This window comes from Acipenser ruthenus, chromosome 7 (assembly GCF_902713425.1).
Source record: "Acipenser ruthenus chromosome 7, fAciRut3.2 maternal haplotype, whole genome shotgun sequence".
Taxonomy (NCBI): domain Eukaryota; kingdom Metazoa; phylum Chordata; class Actinopteri; order Acipenseriformes; family Acipenseridae; genus Acipenser; species Acipenser ruthenus.
In genome coordinates, this window is record NC_081195.1 from 48,491,882 (window position 1) to 48,519,760 (window position 27,879).

At 34.9% G+C, this 27,879-nt stretch overlaps 3 protein-coding genes across 8 annotated transcripts; 1 reads left to right on the plus strand and 2 right to left on the minus strand.

Annotated features, from left to right (window-relative positions):
• Positions 1-4,665: 4,665 nt before the first annotated feature.
• Positions 4,666-13,348, minus strand: trmu (tRNA 5-methylaminomethyl-2-thiouridylate methyltransferase). Of its 4 annotated transcripts, none has more exons than XM_034027227.2 (11): positions 13,147-13,348; positions 12,690-12,890; positions 11,486-11,592; positions 10,997-11,119; positions 10,537-10,709; positions 9,912-9,965; positions 9,619-9,685; positions 9,148-9,248; positions 8,590-8,734; positions 8,262-8,344; positions 4,679-7,564 (listed from the first exon to the last, which is right to left on the minus strand). In XM_034027227.2, the coding sequence occupies exons 2-11, from the start codon at positions 12,830-12,832 to the stop codon at positions 7,409-7,411; spliced, it is 1,152 nt and encodes a 383-aa protein (XP_033883118.2). In that variant the 5' UTR covers positions 12,833-12,890; positions 13,147-13,348; the 3' UTR covers positions 4,679-7,408. The 4 variants fall into 4 exon arrangements, with proteins under 4 accessions (XP_033883119.1, XP_058883164.1, XP_033883118.2 ...); XM_034027226.2 differs by having other exon boundaries at positions 4,681-7,564; positions 12,690-12,855; XM_059027181.1 differs by lacking the exons at positions 11,486-11,592; positions 13,147-13,348 and having other exon boundaries at positions 4,676-7,564; positions 12,690-12,779.
• A 751-nt stretch (positions 13,349-14,099) lies between these two features.
• Positions 14,100-17,328, plus strand: srr (serine racemase). The gene is given in 4 exon segments (XM_034025436.3): positions 14,100-14,232; positions 15,257-15,931; positions 16,304-16,393; positions 16,775-17,328. Coding segments are annotated over 3 exon segments (561 nt in total). The 5' UTR covers positions 14,100-14,232; positions 15,257-15,708; the 3' UTR covers positions 17,023-17,328.
• A 109-nt stretch (positions 17,329-17,437) lies between these two features.
• On the minus strand, positions 17,438-27,852 carry gtse1 (G-2 and S-phase expressed 1). Of its 3 annotated transcripts, none has more exons than XM_034025434.3 (12): positions 27,695-27,852; positions 27,377-27,445; positions 26,863-26,920; positions 25,842-26,469; positions 25,443-25,607; positions 25,005-25,158; positions 23,311-23,703; positions 23,129-23,195; positions 21,650-21,904; positions 21,186-21,414; positions 18,572-18,706; positions 17,438-17,896 (listed from the first exon to the last, which is right to left on the minus strand). In XM_034025434.3, exons 2-12 carry the CDS (start codon positions 27,396-27,398, stop codon positions 17,807-17,809), a joined length of 2,196 nt encoding a protein of 731 aa, XP_033881325.3. In that variant the 5' UTR covers positions 27,399-27,445; positions 27,695-27,852; the 3' UTR covers positions 17,438-17,806. The 3 variants fall into 3 exon arrangements, with proteins under 3 accessions (XP_033881325.3, XP_033881324.3, XP_058883165.1); XM_034025433.3 differs by having other exon boundaries at positions 21,650-21,907; positions 27,695-27,851; XM_059027182.1 differs by lacking the exon at positions 25,443-25,607 and having other exon boundaries at positions 21,650-21,907.
• Between the last annotated feature and the right edge of the window lie 27 nt (positions 27,853-27,879).

Here is a 27,879-nt window from a genome sequence, read left to right on the forward strand (position 1 = left end):
TAGATTGTATTGTATTAAAATGTGTGAACACACACAGATATCAGAGCCATACTGGCTCAAGTACTGGTATATGTTTGGAGCAGCAGCCTGGCTCTTGCTGTGTGTCGTGTGTAGTTATTTTAAATTATACCATATGGCATGGTGTCTAATCAATTAGAAAGTAAAAACCTATACATTTAATAGCCTTTTTCTTCTTTGATCGTTCAGATGTTTTGTCAGCTATACTATAGCTCCCTATTCTTTATCACTTAATTATACAACAAAATATTTGCCTATTTCTGTCAGTACAGCAACCAAATCAGTGCAAATACAATACATCAGTCTTTGTGAAAACAAAAACAAAGTGTTATATCTGTGCAAAGAAGAGGAGCTTGTTGGGGGTTACATTCACTCAGAGGTTTGCTTACCGTGCTTCAATAATCCAGAGCCACTCAATGGACCAACCAACAGATGTCACTATTATGAGGCATTGCATTTAATACAGTTGTACAGTATACCCAACAGTTCATGGATCCACAATTGTGGTTATGCCACTTAAAACAAAACATATGACCATACAATGGGGCAGCAGTGTGGAGTAGTGGTTAGGGCTCTGGACTCTTGACCGGAGGGTTGTGGGTTCAATCCCCAGTGGGGGACACTGCTGTTGTACCCTTGAGCAAGGTACTTTACCTAGATTGCTCCAGTAAAAAAACCCAACTGTATAAATGGGTAATTGTATGTAAAAATAATGTGATATCTGTATAATGTGAAATAATGTATATTGTTATATCTTGTAACAATTGTAAGTCGCCCTGGATAAGGGCGTCTGCTAAGAAATAAATAATAATAATAATAATAATAATGTAATATAAGAGAAGTAAAAGCAGTAGGGATATGGAAGCTTCAAATAAAATACATATATATTTATTGTACAACCTGCCACTAATTGTTCTTGTGAAATCCCATATTATATATATATATATATATATATATATATATATATAAAACATTTTTACCATTAACATTATTCTACAAACATTTAACATTATTCTAAATTTGCAAAAGACATTCTTTAGTAATCATATGGTACAAGCAGCAGGAAACAGATATATTTATAAGCCACATGAATGTGAGTGCCATGCATTTTATGTACCTGACACATTATATGAGCATATTGGTTTACTTTTGGCTTTGACATGTCAATCATCATGTTAACAAAGGTAAAACAATGTTTTATCTTTGATTCCTTTTTGAAAGCCTTGTAGTATGGGGCTGCCTTGCTATTGTGTGAGATACAAAGGTTACATAGCCTTGCCTGTATGTGACTTCTGAGGCAGGTAGCATTACAGCAGATGGTAATCAAAACGCCTGGTCTCTAAAAGTAGTCAGGTGGAAGGTACAGTTATTTTATTACTTCGGTTATCAGAATAAAGCATTAAAGCAAAATTCTGTGCTAAGGATGGCTTAGAAGCAAGTATTGCGTAACATATTATCATACTGTATATTTCTTTCAATGCAATGTAGTGTACTTTACCTAAAGAAACAAGTAAAGCAACTGTCTCTATATTTGATAATCTATGTCTAGCTACTAAAGCTTTGCTTTAACTATTTTCAGAAATATTTCCACATCCTCTAAATGAAAAAGGTCTTATTTGTACAAGGGCAATTAAAACATTGCATCTTTACATTTAAGGCATATGCAGTGCATATGTTACATATATGCTGACCAAGATTGGCTGATACCATCATATTCTGCACATGTGGTGAACAGAGTTTAGGGAGTGTGTTAATGGTCTTCTTTAGTTTAAACCGGATGTCTCTGTCGAATCAGAAAATAATAATCTTCCCAGCAACACTGTACTCATTCTGTCTGAGGATGATTGAGTTAGCGGCAGTGATCGGAGAGATCATTGATTCTCCATTGAGAATTAGATACCTAACTTGGTCCAGTAACATTTTTAGTGAATCTACAAAGTCAGTTATAACATGCGTGTGATCCTTAAACAGATATTATCTCTGTATGCCATGTCTGATATTCCCTTGTGCCAAATGTTAAAAAGAACTGCACCAAGAACTGGTCCCTGTGAAACACACCAGCTAACTGGCATAGCAGCAGAAAAATAATTACTGTAATAAATGGAGCATGACCTATTTACTGTGTGTTCTACCCACATTGTCAGCTTATCCACTACTGACCTCATTTCACAAAAATGGGTCTGTACTGTAGCAAAGGGCACAGTGAGAGACTCCCTATGTCATCAGTTTGAACATGCAGTGAACAAGGGTTTATACTTACTGATACCCTGAACAGATGTTACTAAAACTTCAGCTATATTGCTCCCAGACACCAAATACCCCCAAAATAGATATGATTATAGATACAAAAATATTATCCTTTGACTGATCACTTTAAGTAAAAAACAAAAAAGTCCTGCCAGACTATCAGGTTTTTAGTACAGTACATTATTAATTTACGACTCCAAGATAAAGACTTTTTTTTAATTTAAAATAGTGCAGTGTACAATGTTGGAAATCAAAATCTCCTTTCCCACAGATGTAATGAATCATGGGAGCAACTGTCTACGCTGGGTAAGTGGACAACAACAAATCTGGACTAATTTCTCAACTATTTTAAATGTCTGTATAGACCCAAACCACTCCATGTCTCTGGCTCCATCCGAAAGTCTGCAAGTTTATATCTTTCTTACTGCCTTGCTGTCCTATTGTGCCTAAACCCTTAATGCGCTGTGCAAATGTAGTCATGAAAAATATGAAAGGCAAAACGTATTACTCCACATTGCATTAATGAAAAACACACCTCATACTTAGAATACTATGTTAATCAAGCAAGCTTTTGTAGCAATTTAAACACTTTTTGGAGGAACTGAAACAATGAAAATAGTTTATAAAACTAAACAAAGAAAAAATCAGATACGCAAGATCTATTTGCTTCACATAAGGTAATGATATTTTTATGGAAGTCTTAAACAAAAAAGCTATAAAATATGTTTTGCATATTTAATCTCAATTAGTTCTACTCTAATAAAACCCTCATTAAATGCAGGAATAAAAAACATACTAAACCAAAAAGAATAAAGGTTAACAGTTAAACACATATAAAGAACATGAAAATGTGTATCACATAACTCAAACCAATTCTAAAATTAATAAAATGCCAAGATTGTTAGACAGTTATATTAAACAATAGATAACTTTGTGAAAGGGGGATACAACTGAGTCTACAGATCACAGCAAGCTTTCAGGCACACCAACTCCTGCTAGCTTTCAAGTCTGCTACTGTCTGGGTTTACAGTCTGTGGTTAAACACTTCTGAAACACCCTCTGCATTTGAAGATTTACCTCAGGTAAAAAAAAATAATTTTGTTAAAAGTATTTGTGTATGCATTATTAAAGATTTTCAATTTATTATTTTTTAATAATTGATGAATAATCTAGTCAATAAAGGTTTGCTAACCCTGTTTAACACTACTCCTTTTCATTTCAACCTCCGCTTAGTACAACATTGAAAGGTACTTGATACAATATAATGGGAGTCAATGGAGACAAGCTCCTAATTATGTCACTTTGGTGATATCACACTCCACATATCAGTCATGCAACTGATTTTTCGCACGCTTCATATCACTTAGGGAATTAAAAACATAAGTTGCAGCACAGTATTGAAATGCTCTGCTTTATAAAGAAGCAGGTTCAGAACACAGCAATTTGTAGGTTTACTGATTTCTAATGTTATAGCATATTTATAATCGTCTGTGTTTTTGCTGATTTTGCCAGGCTATTGTTGATGTTAAGTCCACTCTTAGTATGGCAAATCTGGAGAAAGCACTTTGAAGTTTGGTTGTGCCTTTATATTCAAACACAGATTTGTGTAACATTAAACTGGTCAGAAACAAAAGCTTGCAGTGTGCACCCTCTGTTGGATTTTAAAGCAAATTCACAAACCCCATGCACCCTTAATAGAAAACACATGCTATATGCCAAGTAATTCTGCACAAGAGCACAATGCATGACAAATAAATTAATATTTTTTTTCTTGTTAATAATAAGTGACTTTAATGTTAGGCCTAGAACTGAAGTTACTTGACATTGTGTCAGAGCATCTCCCTCTCTGAGTGGTATGCTGGTCGTATCAAGAATGTCTGCTAATGACTTTAATTGCAAATATACTCTTCAATTTACTCTTAACTGATCTAAAAAGAGCCGCTTCCCACTACTGCAAAACCATCTCACACAAGCTGAAGCACAAAGTACATTTGCAAATCACAGTCATTTTAAGCTCAATTTCAATCCTTAGAAAAGAAATAGAAATAAATGAACTTACTTGATTTTTAATTCTTAATAACTCCCAGTCCTATATAGACATGAAAGCAAATCCTCTCACAAGGCTCCAACTTGGTCTGATTAACCCTTCCTTTTACACTTTGCTGATTCACATTACTGAAGTCATTGTATAACCTATTCTCAGCCAAATTGCTGGCAATAAAAACAATTAAGAACTGGTTAATTATGGCAGGGTTTCCCAATCCTGGTCCCAGGGACCCCAAATGTCTTCTGGTTTTCGTTCCAACTGAGCTCTCAATTACTTAACTAAACCCTTAGTATAACTAAGAATGTGCTTAATTAGACCTTTTTAATTGTTCTCAGCTCCTAAAAAGTTGCAGAGTTCAAGTTACTTATAAAATGGTATAGCTAACTTGAAACCTGCAACTGTTTAAGAGTTGAAAACAAGTAAAAAGGTAAAATCAAACAAATTATTTTTTCAATTAAAGGTTAAGTTAAGTAATTGAGAGCTCAGCTGAAATGAAAACCAGCAGACACAGTGGGTCCCCAGGACCATTGTTGGGAAGCCCTGCTCTAGACTGGTCAGTTCATTAACTGTAGAGATAGTTGAAACAAGGTCCAGGAATCAAATGAATGGAAAGAATCATGAGTACCACAGACAGCAACATATCTAGACAATGTACTTACACTGTAAACCCAACTGAAAAAAAGATTATGAACTATTTATTTTAATAAGTATACTCCACCAACTGAAATCACTAAAACAGTATTATTAAGTATCATTTTCTGCCCATTCTCTCAAATTGCATTTTTTTTAAACAAGTCTACCAGATATGTGGCACCTCTCCAAGAAGTCTAGGTTTTCAAGTGCCCTACTTGACTGAGAAATGACCTGGAAAATGTAAATCAGCATGCATTTTACTCACAAAAGCTTCAGTTTCAGAAAAGGGAGTGGTGCAGTATCTCTTTAGTATGCAGGCTTCTAATATAATTAATATTTGCTAGGCAGAACACCAAAGCACCTATTAATCAATTAAGTTACTTCCAGAAGTATTTTTTTAAACAAGTTACTCTATGATTTTATGTGATAAACAGCAATTTAATGTGCCTCTTTTGGAAAAGCAGCTGACATTGGTCTAAATAAAAAATAAAAAAATAAAAAAAGCATTTAGCAACCTAATTCTCAGTTTCCCCTTTCTGAAAATGTTTAGGTTATTTTTTATCATCATGGCTCGCCTTAAAATAACTTAATTCAAGTGCATTTTTTGTTTCTATGGTGTAATTTTGACCTACATTTAAAACCATATCCTATTTTATTATGAAAAACAATTAAACGAGTCCTACGAGAAAAATATGTATATATTAGAGTACTTTACAATCATTCTGAGTGGTTCTTCCTTCAATTACTCCGATGCTTATTTTAAAAAAATTTTGATAAGCAAGATATTTCAGTTGATTTTGAGTTTCATTGTTTTAAAATAAAATATCAAACAGAACGAAATTTCAATGTACCATTTGTAATTAAGTAATATGAGAGAATTGGTCAGGGGTCTGAATACTTTTGCCAGGCACTTTGTATATATATATATATATATATATAAAAAATATATATATATATATATATAAATACAGTATATCAAATTGATTTAGAGGCATATTTGCAATACAATACAAAATTGCTTTCTTGACAAATGAGATGGCAACATTAAGATTACATTTTAAATGTTATACTGATACAGCATTAAACTGCATACAGATTCATTTCCTGATTACATCAGAAGAATACTGCAGGGAAAAAAAACAAATGAATACATTTGAGTATACCAAAGCATTTTCAGTTTTATAGACATTTATTTTTACTTAAATATGTTTGATGTAATAAAAATGTCTTTCTTTTTGTACAGGGATACCATTATATATTTATCTGACACTGAATTCCACATATCAGATTAGTAAAGAAGGGTTTATACAGCTATGGCCAAATGTTTTGATTCACCTAGAATTTTAGGATTGAGACATCATTAAAAATAAATAAATATATGAACATAATTTAGACCTTTTATTTAACATCATGTAATCAAACAAACTACAAAATGATATTACAAAAGACTACCGGAAGCCACAATAGTACAGTCGGCGCCGCTTTATCGGAACACCCCTAGAGAAGTAAAAATATCCTGAAGAAGCGGCTGTCCCAATTAAACGAGAGGCATTTGAGACAACTTTAGTCACACCTTTTTTTTTCTAAATGAAAAGAAAAAGAATGAAATCACATCACACTATGATTAAATGTTAAATACTTTTTTTTTTTCCTAAACAAAATGAATCGCTGTTTTTTTTATTTCTACATGAAATAAAAAATAATAAAATCACATCTTATCACAAGGCGAGGCATCTGCGATGTTGACATGCCAACTGTCTTTGCAACAGCAGCCTGAGTAACCACAGGAGATTTCAGCTCCTAAGAGTTCTACGTGGTTTACTTAATTTACGCAAGTCACAAGCATAATCACGTACTTACTTACTCACTGCACTGTGCTACGCGAACCTGTCTTGCTCTGAAAAGCGATCTTTGTTCATCGTTTGAAAATACTGTATCCCAATTAAACGAAGTGACATCCAAATTAAAAGACAAATAGCAATGGCAACCATTCCCAGAGTTGTATCCAATTTAATTACGATTAGTGTTTCATGCTAGATTTCAAAATGTCACATTTTTCAACGTGTCAGTTTTTTGTTAAGTATATGGAAAACTACACAGCAGTATGTAATTTAATATATTAACATAACATTATTCCGCCGGTTTCATTTGACTTTATGAAGCAAAATTGGTTAATTCTATAGGACAATGCAAAACTTCTGGCCATAGCAGGAGGTTAGTCCCCATTATCGGTCTAACTTGTTCAACTTGTTCCGATCAGTTAAAGCAATTACCGGGATCATGTGTTTGGCAACGCTGCAATCAGGATAAAGTTAGTAAAGATTTGAAGGATTTTCTAGTCCACATTTTAGTCTACTTGATGTAGATTAAATCACTGGTATTCTGCAATTGACCCAAGATGTTTGTTTTTTTTAATATGAATATTATTAAGTTAATTATATTATTAGTATTATGATGTTATGATCATCTTGCTGGTTTCGAACTATGGTCTGTTTTAGCTGGGGCTGTTTCTGCCACTTTCATTCTCTCTTGCCCCTGATGCAAGGTGTACATTGAAGGGCCGAGTCGGATGATTTTTCCACTTCCAAGGCACTCGTCACCCTTGTAAAACACAGCAAACTGAAAGACAAACAGAAAGGTCCCATCAACCCTTGGTCCTGCATGTTGAGGGATGAGTCTAGTAGCTGAGACTGGCACAAGAATAAAACAAAAACAGCTAGAGGCTGTATTGGAGCACACTGAGCCTTTGTTAACAAGGAGCAGTAACCAAAAAATGTTGCTTTTGTACTGTCAGTTGCCAAAGCCTTTTTTCAGTAGGTTTTGTATTGTTGCCAAGCAGAACAAGCAAAGCCAAAAGATGTCCATCTTGGCAGCTACTTAGCGGATCACTTCAGAAAAAAAAAGTACAAATGCAACTGGCAAAAACTGCCTTAATCTCTTTAATTGTGAAGCCACAGTGGTATATGCCTGTAGGTAAGAATGACAGACTCACAAAATGATTGCTGGACTGCATACGCTAATGGAAATTACTGGTATGAAAAACATTATTGAAAATTAATATGATGGATCACTATACCATATTTTATAATATTATGTTGATCTTTAAAGTCAATTACAGTGCCATTGAAATACAGTAAATGCACTTTAAAAAGCATGTATTATTCCAGACTTATTATTTAGTTTCTGAAAGGTAGTATTGTCCATTGTTTCATAATTTTACAATAACAGCAACAGTTTTTACCACCACAGTGGTTTGTTCATTTTAAGTAATGATTTTCTTGAGTGGAGTAAAGGCAGTTTGTATTCATATATCTACCTGTCCAGGTGTTAGAGCTCTGACTGGCTTAGCAAGTGTCACCCAAACTGAACCGTCCATGTTAAGAGTTACTGTGCATGGTTCTGGGGGAAAAAAAAAAATACAAAAAATGTAAATTAAATAAATAAAATAAAAAACACATTAAAATATTTAAGCAAAGTCTTTAAGTGATAATACTATACACAATGTGTGTTATTTGTCATATGTAACATGTAAAATATATCTAGGATTAACCAGAATTGTGTGTACATCTAGTGCATTCTTGTTAGGAAAATACTTTAGTAGTAGCAGATTAAACGAATGAGTGGGTGAAGGGACTGTCTCTTACCAAGTGGCATCTGGTGCAGGAAACGGAAATTGCATTCCATCATTTTATTTTTTATAAGTTCAGCAGGGGGTTCCTCAGCAATCCAGTGAAACCTGTCTGTGCGTAAAGTGTCTCTGAACAAAGCTGGGTGATTTGTGGTCGGTGCCTAGCAAAGATTAATTAAAAAACATTATACACAATGCTAAAAAAACATTTCCTCCAAATGTACAACCTGTGCATCAGACATCATTTTAAAATAGTAACATTGGTAGGAAAACAGATACAGGAATCAATCCTTCATGACTATGATGACATTTTCATTAAACATACTAAGCAAAACCATATTTGTGGTTGGTAAAAAAAAAAAAAAAAAAATAGACAGAGTTTAGAAAACAGATTCCTTCAAAATAACTGATCATTTTTTCTAAAACCAATACATCTGGCTGTGAATTTGGTTGATATGACTGAAATGCTTTTCGGCAACAATTTGGAGGTTTAAAATGCTTCACCAGTTGACAGTGCTAGATAAAAATAACAATAATAATAATTACAATGTGCTAATAACAATACCAAGCTTACCACAAAGACATCGCCTGTTGTTATATTCTTATCCACAACAAACCAAGCATCTCTCTGCCCACCTATTCTGGCTCTTTGCCCCAAGGTAAATGTAAACCAGCCTCCAGAGAGCAAAGAAAACAGTATCAGTCAAAGCAGGAAGGAAACACAACAAAAACTTTCCATATTAGAAATGAAATAAACATATTACTTAATCTGTATTACTGCATTCACTTTAAGGACGGTAATTCTTGGTTTATAATACAAGATAAGGATGTGTTATAATTGATTTAATGGTGTGCTGATGCACAGCAGGAGGTTCAGTATGATAAAGCTACCGGAGACTATCATACAATATTGTTAGCTTTCCTGTTCAAAAACCTTTGCAATTAGTCCACCCCTGATATAAAGAAAATCTGATCCTAATAAAAAAACATATTTTCTGACTGTTTAAAACCTTTTTCTTGCACTGCAAGGAAATCGTTGACTTACCTTTGTGAGTCCCCATGATCTTCCCGTCTTCTACAGATACAAAGTTTCCAGGATGAGGGTCTAAATACTAAAACAAAAAGTTAATTTTAAAATCGGCCCCAGATTCTATCTAAATAAAATACAGAAGGCCAGATCTGCTTTGGACAACACTCAAAGCAATACGCTGGATGTAATAATAATAATAATAATAATAATAATAATAATAATAAAGTGCCCCAAAGATAATGAGTAGATAAACATGTCCACAAGCATTACATATTTCCACAATATAGCGATAATAAAATGTTACTTACCTCAAGAATAAACTTTTCAAAATGTCTTTCTCCTATAAAACAGATTCCCATGCTCTATACGAAAAAGAAGATATTAGCAGTAGGATTTAAAAAACTGACTATGACCTAGTGTGACAATAAACCCAAAGCCAGTGTTTTTTGTAAGATGGAATGAAGCATAATAGAAATTCAAATAATGTAACAGGAAATACAAGCTATAAAATGCAATAGAACTTGTACACCTTGAAGATACAGTATTTTCAAAAGGAGCAACAAAGAAAAATATTTCGATTAAAACATAACTGAAACAAAGTCAGAAGACAAATAGCCATTCATGTACATGTCGTACCAATTAGACCAGACAATAATGACTGAAATTGAAGCTGAAAGAATTGAGAGCTGAAATACAGACAACTTGAGTACCGTTTATATTAGTATGAATCAGCCAATTAGATATTTGAGATATTGTTTTGGTATCTGCACTAAATACCTTGGTGTATTAAGTAACTGGCTCATCAACTCCTGGGAAATAAGGAACAGAAAGAAGCACAGTGGAAGTGTGGAGAAGAAGAAAATGACAGTCAGCAAGTAAGTTTGAGAAGAATAAATACACAAAGGACAAAGCGTTCTTAGCATAAATAAATACCTCTTTCCTTTTGAGCACATGCTTGAAACCTGCCTCTGCTGCAATCTTCTTCACAAAATCTTTAGTGAGCTCTCCTAATGGGAAGAGAGTCCTCTTCAATGCATCCTGGGGTATCTGGCTGAGGAAGAACGTCTGGTCTTTAAAACGATCAGCGCCCTGATGTAGTCTTACAGCTGAAACATCAGATAAGATTGGCAAAGGTTAACGATAGTTAACAATAACATGTCTGTTGCTAAAAGGTTAATTATGTTTACAACTAGACATACGAGTTTTTAAGAGTATACAATTCTAGTTTACTCTACTTATAAACAATTTTTGATATACATGCACCATTATTCCTGAGTGCACATTTTGATGATTTTTACTATCAGAGTTTATTATAGGTGCCTGTCCCTTAAGGAAAAGGATAACATGGCAGAAGTTTATAGTGAAATGTTTGGAAACTTGTTACTTTGCTTACGATTTCTAATTTCAAATCTGTTTCGGAAAAGTGTTTGAGGACGTGGGGTAGGTCTCTGTTGGAAAGTTTCTTCATCTTCTTGGGAAGTTCTTGCATAGTGACCTGTAGCCATGGCATCAGCTCCTGTCCCGGTTAACAACACAAATGTATAAATAATATTGCAAATAAAAACTGTTTAACAGCAGAAGTTTCACAAATGTTCTGACTAACAGCTTCTATTAACTACTTTGTTGTTATGCTGTCCTCCGTCCAGTTAGTAAACTCTCCAATGCATGCAATGTTAAAATCAGACTTTATTCAAACAGTTAATAAAGCAAGATTATGTCATGGAAGTAGATCCTCAAAATAAATATTAAGTTCAAACACTGCCTGAACTTGTTTTTTCACTCCTCGAAAAAAAAAATCTACAGTAATTAAATGTTGTATTGTTAGCATTAATTTCACAGACGCTAAATAAGATATTTAACTAAAATATAGCAGGTTACCTACCCAAGCTGCCGACTGCATATTGGAAGAAGTAGTTAAATTTAATATGTTTATTACATAGTATATCAGGATTTGGAGTCCTTCCCTTTTCATATTCCTTTAATAAGTTACTGAAATAAGAAAGATATACAGTAATGATCAATATCTCACAGTATTTAATATGTCAGTTTGTAATTAATGTGGAATTTTGATTTATTGATAACTTCCTCATAGATCTCATGGAAGCACATTTTAATCTAACAACTGAGGTTATTTTTTTGGTTTGTTTGTTTTTTATTCGTTGATAACTTTTGTGAGAGGGGTAAAGTGAGTTGTAATTGTCCTAAACGTTTTTACTGCCATCTAGCTCTGACTGGTGGTATTTCGGCTTCCCTGGTTTTGTAAACTTAAATGCTCCTTCTCATGTCGATATAACAAATATGATATGAAATGCAAGGAGAATAAAGAAATTACATTGAAAAACATACCTAGAGCTATAATATTTTTATATTTATTCTGGCATTATAAGAACAGATTTCTGAAACTCTAGAATTCTAACAATATTAACACATACATAAAGTCGTCCTCCACACAATGTAAGACTATTATGTCCCCCAAATACATATTTAAAATTACGAGCGACTAGAGCCAATAGAGAATCTACTGGTATCAACCTTGGGGTATCTTTGTAATAGTACACTTTGTACTTGCCTGTAAGAAACCCCAAAAGGCGACTAGTTTAACATCAGAGCTGAAGAATATATATATATATATATATATATATATATATATATATATATAGCCCTAAAACAGAGAAAGGGAAATAGGAACAGCCAAAAAAGAATATGTTTTGTGCTTCTACTGATCACAGCAAAATCTGCTGCCTTTGTGCCAGTACAAATCCTACAGGCATTAGTATCTTCCTTAAAATTTGAGAAAGCATGTATTCCTTATTTTTGAGGACGGTACTTATATTCTGTTATTTAATGGGTAGGGGAGGAGAGATTAGGAACCTAAGATAATACTATGCGACATGGACAATATGGTGATTTTCAAACGACAGAGAACGCCCAAGACGGTGTTCTACTTCTAAACACAGACTGGTTTTTATTTTATTGTGTTTGGTATATAGGGTTCTAAGTGTTCATGTTTTAAACGAACCCTGTGCAATTACAGGTTTATTGAACAGTTAGTGGAATATATGTTGCACTAAGGAAAGTCTGTATACCTGAAAACTTCGTGCCAGTACTCTTTGACATAAGAGACGTGGTGAAAGGGGATATCCAACATGTGACAGACTTTATAAGCATCTTCACAGTCTTTCTCTGAGGTACACACACCATGTTCATCCAGCGAGTCCCAATTCCTCATAAACACACCAGTTACCCGGTAACCTAAAACAGATGCATATTTTTCTTTCTGGAAGTACCTAAACATACAAATTAAAATGACCACATAACCAAATCCAAACCTTTCGAAAACAATGACAGATATTTCAAAACTGTTTAAACGTGTTGTGATTATAATACGATTATTGGTGAAAATGTGTTTATAATTACATAATAGATACGTTATTAACGATCACAAATATAACTAAACTTAATTAAATAAACAACTCTATTTACGTAATTGTTAAGATATCACTGTATTTGCCCCTCAGTATCACCGTTTTTTGTACCCCTCACCTCTTCGTTTGAGCAGTAGCGCTGCTACAGAGCTGTCCACTCCACCAGACATAGCGCAAACAACATGTCTCACTGCCTGCATAATGTAAAAAGTATTCAAAGAAACACAAATACAACCAACTAAATGACAAAAATCACATAATTAAGCACAACTACATCAACTGGGTAGATGTCATTTAGTGGTCCAGCTACAAAATGTGTTCCAAGGGAAACGCCTTTCCAGAATTTTAAGTACCGCATGCATTTTGAGTTTTTTTGTGTTCCTACCATACACCTTCGTGGTTATACACTGATTAAACTAAAGTCAATAGCTATATTTAATTTAAGATGAATGTGTGCTCTTCAATTGATTTCTGTTAAAAATAAAAAAATAAAAAAACATGAGTTCTCATTGGACTAACGGTGGCTGTGATCTAGGAACAGCTTAATTTTGTGAAATTGTATATATTTATTTTGTTACAATAAGTTATTACAAAAAAGGTACACTGTTTCCTTTGTATTGTCCTTTAAAATATGTTTGCAATTATTCTGTGGAGCTCTGAGTTATAGCCCTCCAAAAATATTTACTCGATTTCCCCTGCAGCCAAAACTTTAGAGTACAAAATCTGGCTGACAGCGCGGCATCAAGTTCGTGTGCGCACAAAAAGTGGTCTTCCCCTTCTCGTCAAGCGTAATTCAGTTGTCACGGGACAAGACACCAAGTACGTTTATTTTAAACCTTGAAACACTTTCACTCGTACAACGGTATAGATGCTATCTAAAACAGGGGAAACTTTTTTTTTTCTTTTTTACCAGAGGCCCACCTGTTCAGCTGCATTAGGCACTCTGGCCCACTATTTGCACTTCTTAAGAAAAACCACAAATTATATATATATATATATATATATATATATATATATATATATATATATATATATATATATATATATATATATATATATATAAAATAGAAAGTTGTTGCTATCGCAGACCACAGTTTGGCAACCCCTGGTTTAGCAGATGCCGAAGTATATTGTCGAATGTAAGCAACGCTAGCGGCTGCATAAGCGCCTGGGAAATGTATATCATCATCCTGTCATGTCTGCTGTGAGTTTTTAATTGCCTTTTACTTTTGTTCATTGTCTGTTGTATGGTATTTTTTAAATAATAATTTATCAAACATTGATTGTTATGTTTCTATGCATCAACTTATTCTATTTAGTGGCCCTGTTTTTGTTGTTGTTGTTGTTTTTATTTGGTAGATTCTGGCTGTCTTCTTAAAATAATGTTTATTTGAATTGTATGATGATGATGATGATGATGATGATGATGATGATGATGATTTAAATATGGATGTAAAGAAGACTGTTATTATTACAGGAATACTGTATTAATGCAGTAAACAGAGTAGACCATCCTTACGCTAAAAGGTTCATCTGGACCCAAGCAATGTAGTGCTATTTTATTCTATTGGTGTACATTTTGAGACTTGATTAAACTTAGTATAAATCAATAATTCATGTCTTAAATGTTTTTGCTGTGCATATCTTATACCAGTGCCCATTTTGTTATCTTTCCAGCAAAAGTCTAAATAACAGTTAGGGAACTTTGTACTGTACATTAGATGGCCTTTACTAGTTGTAAGCTCAAGGCTGCTTTATGTCTACAATAATGAGCCTGAGGAGTATTTTTAACAAATTCTACATTTCCCATTTTTTAAAAGCCTGTATAGGGTTATATTTAGGGTATTAACATTATCTAAGTCATCATATTTGTAGGATTGTACAGCAGTCAGCTGTCACTGTAACTTGCTGTTATTACTGCTAATCCTTGCAGCTAATGGGATATGTTTTAAAAATACACTTGACAGCATGGATTAGTTTATTACTCAGTTTAGCTTATTACTACTAAATCGTTAAAAATAACTCAACTGAGATATCAGCCATTACAATTATTCAGTACCTTTTTCATTTGCTTTTTTTTGTTTCTTTAACAGATGTTTTAGTATCGTCTGTAATTCATATTGCTGTAAATCAGGAGGGCTTTTTCATTGTAGCACTTAGTTGTGCAGTTTCTATGTGCATGGTTTTGTTAATGAGTCTTCCATTTTTTTTATATAAACAAATTTCAGAGCTTTGGAGTTGAGATGGAACGCATGCCAACTACGTTGTTATTGTCTGCTGTTGAGCTTTGCGTGCAGGAGGATAATATGACTTTCCTGCAGTCCTATGATGACACAGATCTAATTGCTGGACATGGGAAGTACAATAAAAAAAATATACAAATTACACAAAGGGTAGCTAGTCTTTACATGATTAAGTTGTTGGAACATAAAAGAACATGTGAAACATTTAGAACATATTTTGTTTTATACAATCCTAGTATATTGTATTTATGTATATGTATAAACATGTTTTACATTTTTGTTTTACAGAATAAGATAATTTAGCACTGATTATATTTTTAAGAAAACATACTTAATGTTTGAATGTTTTTTTTTGTTTTGTTTTTTTGTTTTTACATTTACAGATCCAAATGTTTAAACAGTATTACTAATGTAATCATGTTGACTGAGGAAACAAAATGGACATAGATAGTATTAAGGAATCCATGAACTTTGTAACAGTGATTTCCAGCTTTCTCTTCATATTTACAATAGTCGGTCTGGAAATCCTTGAGGTCATCCCTAACCCAGATGTTGTAGTCCTGTGCTGTGGAGGTTGAGGGCTATTGGCTGGTGTAGCTGCTGCCATTAAACTTTCAAACTATAACAGCACTAGGATATATGGAGTGGGACCAGAAGGGGGTAACAAAATTTTCCTATAATATTTATATTTAGCGTGTTTCACATAAACAGTCTCCCAATTACTGAAGTCCATAAAGCATGCTGGTATTCAGTTATAGAGCAAACATGTTTAAGCTTATTGATTCTAGCAGGGACAGGGACAAAAACTTCACATTATAGCCTGCGTTATCAGGAATTGTGGACCTGAAGGCGTCTGAAGTAATGCACCTAGAAGCTGCCAGTAGTGGTTTGTACTAAACCTCGGATTCAGTATGCTTATCAGCAATTATTTTGGAGCATGTGTAATTTACCTCATCATTTTTTTCATATTTAATATTATGTTTAAATATTTGATTCATTAACAATGCTTGTACTACCTGTTACTGTTAAGAGCCTGCACCATGTACAAAAGCTTTATTGAGAAGAATCCAGTATATATGGATGCAAAAAGTACTGCAACAGGACTGGCTCCTCCTTTTGCAGGTGAATGTATTGTTACAGCCTAATCTTGTTTCTGAACAATTTTTTTTAAAAACTGTCCCAAGTTTTGAGCAAAATTTATCAGCAAATACATTGCCCAAAATAAAGCAGTACCTTTACAGTCTCAATCTGTTTGTGACTTGAAATGTTATTCCTGTGGTGGTTTTCTGCAAATTTTGCCATTCCAGAAACATCTGTTATATTGCCTTGACTTTCACATTGGCCAATGCAGCCACCAAAGAGGGATTAGCTGGATACACAGGCAACCACAGTTATGCTCCTTGTAAAGTCAAAGATCCTTCTGTTCTTCCATAATTGTTGCTGAATAGTTGCACAATGCTTTAATAGATGTAATGTTTCACTAAGTTATTCTCTCTGTTCTAGGTGCCAGCACATTTCAAATTTGCCAACAGTATGTAGAAGAAATTGTTCTTGTCAAAGATGATGAAATTAAAGCTACAGTCTCCACACTGTACACAGCTGGCATTGTTGTGGAACCAGCAGGAGCAGCAGCCTTTGCAGCTATTTCTGGAAACAAGATACCAAACCTCAAAGGGAAAAATGTAGTAATTGTTTTAAGTGGGGGCCAGGCAACATTGGTAAAAGATGAATTAAGCAATTTTCCTGAATAAACAAAATATTTGATAATATGGCTTACTACATCTCCACCTTATGCAGACTTACAGTAACATCCATGGATATGTGAAATTAAAATAAATGAACTCTAGGTTATTGATATGGCCTGGTGTTAATGTGGCAGAGCTGTATCGAGATAATCAAATCCTAGAGTCACAAACCAAATCTGCCACCCTGTCTTAAGTGTGAGGTCAGCAGCAGCGATGTAAACTTTCTGCCACAAAAGGGATTATTTTTCATGTACAGTGCAATACCCACAATCAAACTTGACCAAGGAAATCATGCACCTAGAACATCCAGATTAGCTATTAAGTCCTCCAGCGTCAATTGTCAACATGGATCTGTGCTAACGAAAACTATTTAAAAAAAACTCCACATGGTTTTGTTGTAATTTTGAACCTGAAGCATAGCATTAATTTGATATTTATTGCATTTTTTTTATTTCATACAAGATTAATAAAATATACAAGAATTTGAAATACACAGGTTAATTTTAAACTGCGTTGGTCCCAAACTTGCATACAAGTTACTTGATTCAAAGAAACCCTGTCATTTGCAAATAAATGATTCATGTAATAAAATGAAGTTAGCACATCAACACAAAAAAGTAAACCCACAACCTGTTTTTTTTTTTTTTTAAGGTTCACTCTCCACCTTTTTTTCTTAAATACTACTAATTTTAGAAAATTACATCTTGAAAATCATTTTTACAAATCCATAGTACCAGTAAATACATTTTACACATTTTGTAACACTGTCCTGATTGTAATGACAAAACATTTAAAATGTAAACTTAATTAAAGGGGACTCTTCATTCTCCTTTCTGGCCACTGGACAAAACTTTATAAGCGGGGAACTCAGGTCAATCAACTTAAAACAAAAAAAGAAAAAAAAAAAAAAGACGTTAACACACAAAGTTACATTCTATACATAACAGTACTTCAGGAGAACATATTGATAAGTCTCCATTTCTTCAGTAAAAGTGTAGCTTAGAGTAAGTAGCGTTACACGTCTCCACGTCTTGCTATAACCGTTTAAATAACATACGTCATTTCATTGTTAACATCTTTCAAATTTTGTTTCAAAGCTCTTTTCAAAATGGCTGCTCTAGTGCACCGATAGCATAAGGATTATTGCCCACATTGTCAAACAGGTAACACAGCAATATCGATCCATGATGTGGTAAGGAACAAAATAGTGATTTAGGAGGACAAATCTCAAACCCCAGTGTACTAGAGCAGCCATTTTGAAAAGAGCTTTTAAACGAACTTACATGTAAAAAGGTCAGGATGTTAAGGAAAATAAATTACAGGTACGTTCTTTAAAACAGTTGTAGCAACACGTGGGGATGTATAACGCTATATTTTTCAGAACTCCGCTACTTACTCGTCCTTTTCTCCATCAATAGTTTAAAAAGAGTGAGAGTGACAATTAAATCAAATTAGAATATACAATTCATATTTATGACTGGTTACTTTAGGTCATTCTGATCTTTGAAAATGTGGTTTCACGCAAAAAACAAACCAACACTCAAATGATCCTTACCTGTCCAACCACAGTAGGCTTGAGTGGCAGTGATTTGTTAATCAAGTCTGGAGTGTTTGAGAGATCAATAAGAGGTCTATCTTCCATCTTTGTAACAGAGGGTTGAGCATCCACTTCAATGTCCACAAGCAAAGTCTATTGGTAAAGTTTTAGAATTACATTTCAACCTCCATAACATTTTACTTGGCTCATAGCAGAACAATGACATGTGGCATGTTACACCAGATCTTAAATTACAAGAATTACCACAGGCTTCCATTGTCATTTCATCACCAGACATGCAATATTTTAGTAGCGCCTCCTGTCTAATTCAGTAGACTCCCGTTAATCTGCGTTTCAACAATTCGTGTTCCGATAATCCATGCAGTTTAATGCAGTACATTATCAAGATGTGTTCGTGCAGAAATCATCAGATCTATGCGGAAGCGGGTATTCGCATGCTTTATTAGTGCGTAAATCTGCATATATATATATATATATATATATATATATATATATATATATATATATATATACAGTGCCTTGCGAAAGTATTCGGCCCCCTTGAACTTTGCGACCTTTTGCCACATTTCAGGCTTCAAACATAAAGATATGAAACTGTAATTTTTTGTGAAGAATCAACAACAAGTGGGACACAATCATGAAGTGGAACGAAATTTATTGGATATTTCAAACTTTTTTAACAAATAAAAAACTGAAAAATTGGGCGTGCAAAATTATTCAGCCCCCTTAAGTTAATACTTTGTAGCGCCACCTTTTGCTGCGATTACAGCTGTAAGTCGCTTGGGGTATGTCTCTATCAGTTTTGCACATCGAGAGACTGAAATTTTTGCCCATTCCTCCTTGCAAAACAGCTCGAGCTCAGTGAGGTTGGATGGAGAGCATTTGTGAACAGCAGTTTTCAGTTCTTTCCACAGATTCTCGATTGGATTCAGGTCTGGACTTTGACTTGGCCATTCTAACACCTGGATATGTTTATTTGTGAACCATTCCATTGTAGATTTTGCTTTATGTTTTGGATCATTGTCTTGTTGGAAGACAAATCTCCGTCCCAGTCTCAGGTCTTTTGCAGACTCCATCAGGTTTTCTTCCAGAATGGTCCTGTATTTGGCTCCATCCATCTTCCCATCAATTTTAACCATCTTCCCTGTCCCTGCTGAAGAAAAGCAGGCCCAAACCATGATGCTGCCACCACCATGTTTGACAGTGGGGATGGTGTGTTCAGGGTGATGAGCTGTGTTGCTTTTACGCCAAACATAACGTTTTGCATTGTTGCCAAAAAGTTCGATTTTGGTTTCATCTGACCAGAGCACCTTCTTCCACATGTTTGGTGTGTCTCCCAGGTGGCTTGTGGCAAACTGTAAACAACACTTTTTATGGATATCTTTAAGAAATGGCTTTCTTCTTGCCACTCTTCCATAAAGGCCAGATTTGTGCAGTATACGACTAATTGTTGTCCTATGGACAGAGTCTCCCACCTCAGCTGTAGATCTCTGCAGTTCATCCAGAGTGATCATGGGCCTCTTGGCTGCATCTCTGATCAGTCTTCTCCTTGTATGAGCTGAAAGTTTAGAGGGACGGCCAGGTCTTGGTAGATTTGCAGTGGTCTGATACTCCTTCCATTTCAATATTATCGCTTGCACAGTGCTCCTTGGGATGTTTAAAGCTTGGGAAATCTTTTTGTATCCAAATCCGGCTTTAAACTTCTCCACAACAGTATCTCGGACCTGCCTGGTGTGTTCCTTGTTCTTCATGATGCTCTCTGCGCTTTAAACGGACCTCTGAGACTATCACAGTGCAGGTGCATTTATACGGAGACTTGATTACACACAGGTGGATTCTACTTATCATCATTAGTCATTTAGGTCAACATTGGATCATTCAGAGATCCTCACTGAACTTCTGGAGAGAGTTTGCTGCACTGAAAGTAAAGGGGCTGAATAATTTTGCACGCCCAATTTTTCAGTTTTTTATTTGTTAAAAAAGTTTGAAATATCCAATAAATTTCGTTCCACTTCATGATTGTGTCCCACTTGTTGTTGATTCTTCACAAAAAATTACAGTTTCATATCTTTATGTTTGAAGCCTGAAATGTGGCAAAAGGTCGCAAAGTTCAAGGGGGCCGAATACTTTCGCAAGGCACTGTATATGAGGAAGCAGACGGTCATCATTTAAATAAAATTACATTGAGTTCAGTATAGTGCAAGCCAATGGACAGGATTGTATTATAGTTACTGAAACCAGTGACAAGCAAGCAGAAAGCAGACTTGACAGCCTGAATATGAAGAGCAGTTATGACAATTAAAGACTCAGAGCAAGATCAGTGACTTTTTTTTTTTAAACCAGCTCTCTGCCTCTGAACAACGGCAATTATGTACAGTATATATTTTGACCATTGTTGGGACATTATATTGTATTTGTATTACTGCATTTTTCAAGTTCTCAATTAATAGCACAGGGATTTCCCAAAAAGTAAGATCAATTTCGGCTAATCCATGTTCTTCACAAATTCGGGTTCAAAATCGGTCCCAATCTGCACAGATTAACAGGGGTCTACTGTATCTATAAAATTTGAAAGAGTACTCAACTTTGTCTCAGAAAGCCATGTACCTACCTCTTTTTCAGCAGAACTCACAGGTTCCGTTTCTGTTAAAGCATCACAAGGTTTTGCAGGGCTTACAACTGTCTGGTATTTTAAAGTGTCTTGGTGTAGTTCTGCCTTCGGCTTCTCTGGTGAAAAATCTAGAGAACATGGGACCATCTGTAGTGGAGGAGACTGTTCTCTGGTTAAAGAATCATACTGGCACCTGTCTTGTGGCTTTACTTCATTTATCTGTAGGGGACTGCAAATAAAAAGCTTCATTTTAGGAGCATTTAAATATGTATGAACATGTATTTCGCCACATTACTGCAAGTATTATTAAGGAATCATTTTTATCCATAAATTAGTCCAAACTATCTTGAATAGACATCAATTACATTCAGTCTTGCATCAGACCATTTCTTTAAAATGTATTTTTTTTTTTTTTTATATAAACAAAACTGGGGGGTTGACACAGTAACCGTTTACTTGCTCACCTTGCTGAAAAATTTCTGTCAGATAAAAGGACTTTGGCACTCTCAGATGCTCGAGATGAAGACACCAGTGTCCTTGGTAGAGTTCTGGGGGTCATTACTGGAATTCCAGAGAAACGTCTGCTCACTGGTGTAGGCAAGGCAGAGGAACGGCGTACACTGGATGTCACAGAGACAGATCGAGCTCCAAGAATGGGGGTATGTTTAGGAGTATGTGCAACTTCAGCAGAAAGATCAGTAGTGGTACTTGCCCGAGTGCTACTAGGAGAAAAATAAAAAAAATAATCTAAGCTAAGTGTCTGACAAAAGCATTGGCTTTACATTAAAAGTATGTAAACATTTACTAGAACTAATTAAAAAATGTATTCATTGATTGAAAACCACTGCACAGTAACAAAGCTGAGGTAAGATCCATTTAACAGCCTGAAACATTTCCAAAGAAAAGTTTGAGAACCCCTGATTTAGAAGACAGAGCACTAGCACACCCATGTTGAAAAGAGTTTTGGAAACAGACGTTAAAATGTGTGTAAAAAGTTGTCATGTTAATAAAGAAATTACAGGTACACTATTTAAACAGTTGTAACAACACGTGGGGATGTAGAACGCTACGTTTCGTGGAACCCCGCTACTTGCTCTTTAAAAGAAAGGACTTAGAAGCATCAGGCAGTGCATGAACGAACTGTACATAGACCTCACTGCAAACCATTTTAAGAAAATTCATAACAATAAGCCAAGAAATATGAACAGGAATCTGAAGCATTCAACAAAATTATCTTTGAGACAAAAATATAACTCCCCCCCCCCCCCACCCCCCCAAATGGGTCATAGTATGTTTGGATAAAAAAGGGGAAAGCCTTCAATGATGAAATCCTTGCACCTACGGTTAAACATGGAGGTGGCTCAATCATGATATGGGGGTTTTAGCAGTTCAGGGACTGGAGAGATTGATAGGCTTGAAGAGCGAATGCTGCAGCCTTGTATCTACATACTACAATGATACCATCTGCTTGTAGGACAATTGGCACACAGTTTATCTTCTAACCCGACAACGACCCAAAGCATACGTCTGTCAACTCTGGAATTCTTGAAGAAAACTAAAGTTTTGGAATGGCCTTCATAAATCACCAGATCTCAATCCAATAGAAATGATTTGGACAGATCTAAAAAAAAAAGCTGTAGCCAAGCATTGTATCCAATCTGTCTGAGCTGAAGAAAATATGCAAGACAGAATGGACTCGGATATTAAAGTTACTGGCTAATGTTCAATAAATGATTGTATTTAACATGTTTTCTTGAATTTGCTTACTGCGTAGGGTGCCAATACTCTTGTCTGCAACTGTACATGCCCAACTAACGTATGTACCACCACGTTTATATAGGCTACATTTCAAATAAAACTTGGTGGCATTGTGCCTCACATTTTAGTAACCATCCTGGTACCTAGTACCAGTACCACAAAGAAAAAAAAAAAAGTGAAATTACCTTCCAGTATTACTGCATGACATTAGCCTCTTGGGTTGCATAATCCGAGGTGCTTCAGGTGAAGGTACTAAGGAAATGAAATCAAGGCTTATAGGAGTCTCACAGCACCTCATTTTTAAACTGTTAATCATATTAAAATAATGCATTTACTTCACAATTAATAGAAAGCCAATGGTTCTTACCCCCGGAGTACCTTGGACCTTTCAGGTGACCAGTTGGTGTAGGTGCAATGAATGCCTTTGGTTTTGGGAATACTGGTACACTTCCCTTGATGTCACTTGTAGTTTTATTTTGTTGAGCTGAACTCTGCACATTTAACACTGAACTTGGTTGTTCCTTGTTGTCTGGACTGTGTGGTTGAAGTGTTGCTGCAGATCCCAGTCGTCTGGCAGGACTAGGGAGTTTACTACTAGCACTTGCAGATTTGACTAGCTTAGATGCAACAGTTGGAACTTTTTTTACTTGAGATGTGTGTAAACGTCCACCAGCTACAGGTGGTAGAAGTCTTTTCCCACTGGAAGATGCCTGTATCTTTGTTTTGCTCAAGGAATTATTTACCAATATGTTTGTTTTACCTGTAGAAGAAATAAATGTGAAAAAAGTCCAACTAACACCAGCAAAAATTTATTTTCAGTTAAATTCCACAGAAGACAGATTACTAAACCAGTTTCTTTTATCTAGGTCAACTATAAAATCATTTACAATGTGTGCAAATCCTAAGAGCCAAGCTTGTATAAAAGTGGCATGTATACATAGGATATGCATTTGTTTCATACTGTATTACCCCGTTTTCTTGAAATGTCCTACATACTTCAACAATACATGACAAACTCTTGAGATGAAAATTAAATCAATTACAAAATTATTATTATCATTTATTTCTTAGCAGACTCCCTTATCCAGGGTGACTTACAATTCTTACAAGATATCACAATGCACCCTTCTATGATTTCCTGATAAATTGTTATTTACTGATTACACTACACTTACTTAAATGTAATTATATATATATATATATATATATATATATATATATATAAAACCTACAGTAATGCATAGACCTGCAGGGGACATATATGTTTAAAATTAAGCTTATATTTTGCTTAATATTGTAGACTTTAAAAAAGAAAAAAAAGTGCAGTGTTTGAACATAATATTTTAAAAGGCAAGATAACTTCAGTAGTTTGTATTTGTGAATTCACAAAAAAAAAAAAGACATGGTGTTTTGTAATTCAGTCAGTTATTTGAAACAGTATTAAACTGTTTTCCAAGGGGAAAAACAGTGCATTTTAACTAGCTGCAAAAAATTAATAACCATATAAATAGGTATGGGGTTTAATTTAGGTTTAAGATGAATATTACAAATGCTAGTAACTAGAAAACATTGTTTTATAAATGCATGTAATATGAAGTACACAAGTGGAGAGATAAACTTATTTATGGATCAATATGTGCACTTCAGTAACATATACTTGTAACTTTATACAGATAGAAACATGTACTCCTGCATGGTGTCCTTTAAGACTCAGAAGTCGTAGCTAACTAGCAATTCAGGTTTGTTGGTGGCCAAATAAGGGCTGTGTTAACTATAAAATGCAAAAGGAAATCACAATGCACTTCTGCCATAGAGATAGGATGTCTTTGGTCACGCACTTTAGTTCAGGGGCTGTGTCAATGCACAGTCTCAGGCCGGCAAAGAGCACTGTTCAACTGTTAACGGGGGGCTCAAATGCAGCGGAGGTCTGTTTAGTGCAAACAAACTATATGACACTTAGAAAGTTCTTAAAACCGTTACTAACTATTAAAACACACAATGGTGCTAATTTTAGAAATACTAAAATGACAAATTCTGAAAGAACAGGGAAGTTGGTCTTACCTTTTCCAGTAGGAGACACAGAAATACTGGAATTCATGCTTGAATTCATACTTGATAAAGAGGAGGAGGATGATGATGTGTTTCTTCTAGTAGCACCCCCAACACCTCTGTGCTGGACAGCAGGTTTTGTTCCATACGACCTTCGAAGACCAATCTGGAGCAGAACGACAGTAGTTTAGAATTTAAGTTACAAAACTATCTTCTCCAGTACAATCTTAAATTGCCTAATGCATACATAGTGTGGTGTATTACTGTACAGTACATCCTTTTTTTCATTCTGTGTAGCAAGAACCACTAGCCCAGACTAAACAAGATGACAGACATGAAAACAACAATTCCGAAATTACATGTCGGCAGTGAAAAATGCATATCTGGATTTCAAACCAACCACATGTGAGCCTTCATTATAGGATAATTCATTTTACTAAAAATACTAACCTTATTGGAAACTGGAACAGTTCTTTTTCCCAGGATGCTACCGTTTAGGGACGACTCACTTATATCTGAAGCAACGCTTGCATTATCAGATTGCAAATCCTCGGATGAACATGCACTACTGTTATGCCGCCTTCTTGAAGGACTAGATTTAATTCCGGGTTTTGGCTTTAAAATAAACAAAGTAAAGTGTTCATCTAAATACGATAGAAATAGACTGCATATTTTTGCATGCCTAAAATTCTAATGCATCTATGAAAGAATGTTAGCACACATACCAGAACAAACCATATTCCATGATACTGTGTTGTTCAAGTACTTTCTTTACAACATTGCTACAAAGAATCATTGCATAACTCTTTACCACTACATTTATGGATATTTCTGAAATCAATTGCATACCTTTTCTGCTGCCACACATCTGCTTTTTCCAGCTTGTTCAGTTGCTTTTGAAGACACTGCTTTGCTTAAGGGAATTCGCTTTAGATAAGATAGTGTAGCTTCTTTCTTGTACACATTTGCTGAACTACCTGTGCTCTTTTTCTGCTGTTGAGTCTTACAAACGTTAGCAGGACTGGATGGACTAGCACTTGTTTTTGAAGGACTTGCAGCCGTGTTGGAGGATATGAGACATTGTTGTATGGCTGGGGGGAGCTGTTTTAAAGGACTATCCCAAACACAAAATGTTTCCCTTTTAATCGGGCTTATGACATGCTCTTTTGATTTATGAAGAATATTAAGTTTAGCTTTAGAGTCCTCAACAAACTTTTCAACAACTTCATTTTTATCAGTTCTCTTTTCAGGCTGTACAACACTGCCACTTTTTTCAAACTGCCTTGCCAGCAAATGTGCTTCTTTAAAAATTTCAACAAACTTATCCCCACTTATAGGGCTCCAACTTCCTGTAGGGATGTTTTCAGACTTGCTTTCAGTCATGTTAGCTTGTTTTTCAATTCCAACTGAAACACATTTCTCTTTATGCCGAACAGGCCCCACAAACACTTCATCATCCTCATCTTCATCCTTTACACTGATGATAAAAATAAAATAGGTACACCAGTTAAAAACATTATCCATTTAGTTTTACAGGTTAAAGATGTAAATAAGTAATACTTTATCAAGCCAGTGAATGTTCATATAGTCATCCACATGTCTGTCTGGTCTTTTTCCACAAGTTTCTAAGTGGGTCAGAATTACTATCATAGAAGATGACTTGTCAGTTCCCTACACCTCGCGGGAAAATAGTTTATTAAACTTAATATAGTATTTATTTGTATAGTATACTCAGGATTAATTTGTAAATGTTAAATGACCAAGTTATCACTATGCCTAGTGGCATTCAAACAAGATTTCTTAAAATGGATTGACAACACAGTGTTTACTATATATACTGTGAAAACTATTAGAAAAAAGAATACAATACCTTGCAGGAGACAATGTAAGGTCAAAGTCAAATTTTTCCTCAGTAAGAAGAACACAACCTAAATCAACAAAAACGTGCTTTTATTCATTGCCTCCCATTTCATTAAAGACAAAAACTGCTTAACTTGCAACGCTGATGAAGGACTCATTCTTAAAAGTTGTCTAACAGTACATCTGAAGCCTTCAAGACAATAATGTTGGCAGGAAGTTGTTACGAGATTTTTAATTGGATAGACTGAACAGCTCATGGAACAAACTCAGTTAAACCACACATCCAAAAAAAAAAAAAAAGCCTGCTGTACACAACCAATAAAACAAGTTCACAAATTTTAAGTTTACTGTATATTACATTTGTAATGAGAATGTTGCCGTGTGCTTTGGGTGCACTGACGGAAGTAAAAGTAAACTCACAAGGGTCAATCTAATTTTAAACCGCGGAGCTAATAGGCCTACTCCCAGTGACTGCAAACTGTAAACTAAAATTGAATGGGACACCTTAAATCACTAATATTTACCATCATTGTCAAGCGAATCCATGGTTTTCACAGAACGTGTAGTCTTTCGGTTATTTGATAATAATCTAGCTGCAAAATAAAAAAAGTTATTTTACAATTACAAACTACATTTCGTGGAACTGAATGGCTATATTCATGACAAAAAGTGAATTGCTATTTGCAGCGGTGCCAAAATGCGGAAAATGTACGATATTTGTTTTCCCCCTTTGAAGATGACCAGATTTAAACACACTAAAACCGTCATAAGCCTTAAGTTATACAATCATTTACATTTTACTTAGTTTATTTTCGTGCAATAGCATTCCTTTTAATACTTACCGATTATAAAGACAGACCGCGTTATTTAAAAAATAATAATAGTGTCTTGTGCAACAGCTTTACCGGACGAGCATAAAGACAAATTTCAAATTTTCCACTCCACGTTTAAACGCACTCATGTGACTAAACATTCAATTTTCACTGGTCACCCTAATACGTCACTTTCGATACATCCCATACGCGCA

Excerpts from the sequence above, each read along its gene's own strand:
- trmu (XM_034027226.2), bottom strand. The coding sequence starts at position 13,228 with ATGCAGGCAGTGAGACATGTTGTTTGCGCTATGTCTGGTGGAGTGGAC. Across the intron at positions 11,593-12,689 it reads TACTGGCACGAAGTTTTCAG|TAACTTATTAAAGGAATATG; the intron begins GTATACAGACTT and ends TTCTTATTTCAG. Across the intron at positions 10,710-10,996 it reads CAGATTTGAAATTAGAAATC|CTGTAAGACTACATCAGGGC; the intron begins GTAAGCAAAGTA and ends CTGATGTTTCAG.
- gtse1 (XM_034025433.3), bottom strand. The coding sequence starts at position 27,398 with ATGGATTCGCTTGACAATGATG. Across the intron at positions 25,159-25,442 it reads CTGTTCCAGTTTCCAATAAG|ATTGGTCTTCGAAGGTCGTA; the intron begins GTTAGTATTTTT and ends GTTCTGCTCCAG. Across the intron at positions 23,704-25,004 it reads TGTGTCTCCTACTGGAAAAG|GTAAAACAAACATATTGGTA; the intron begins GTAAGACCAACT and ends TTTCTTCTACAG.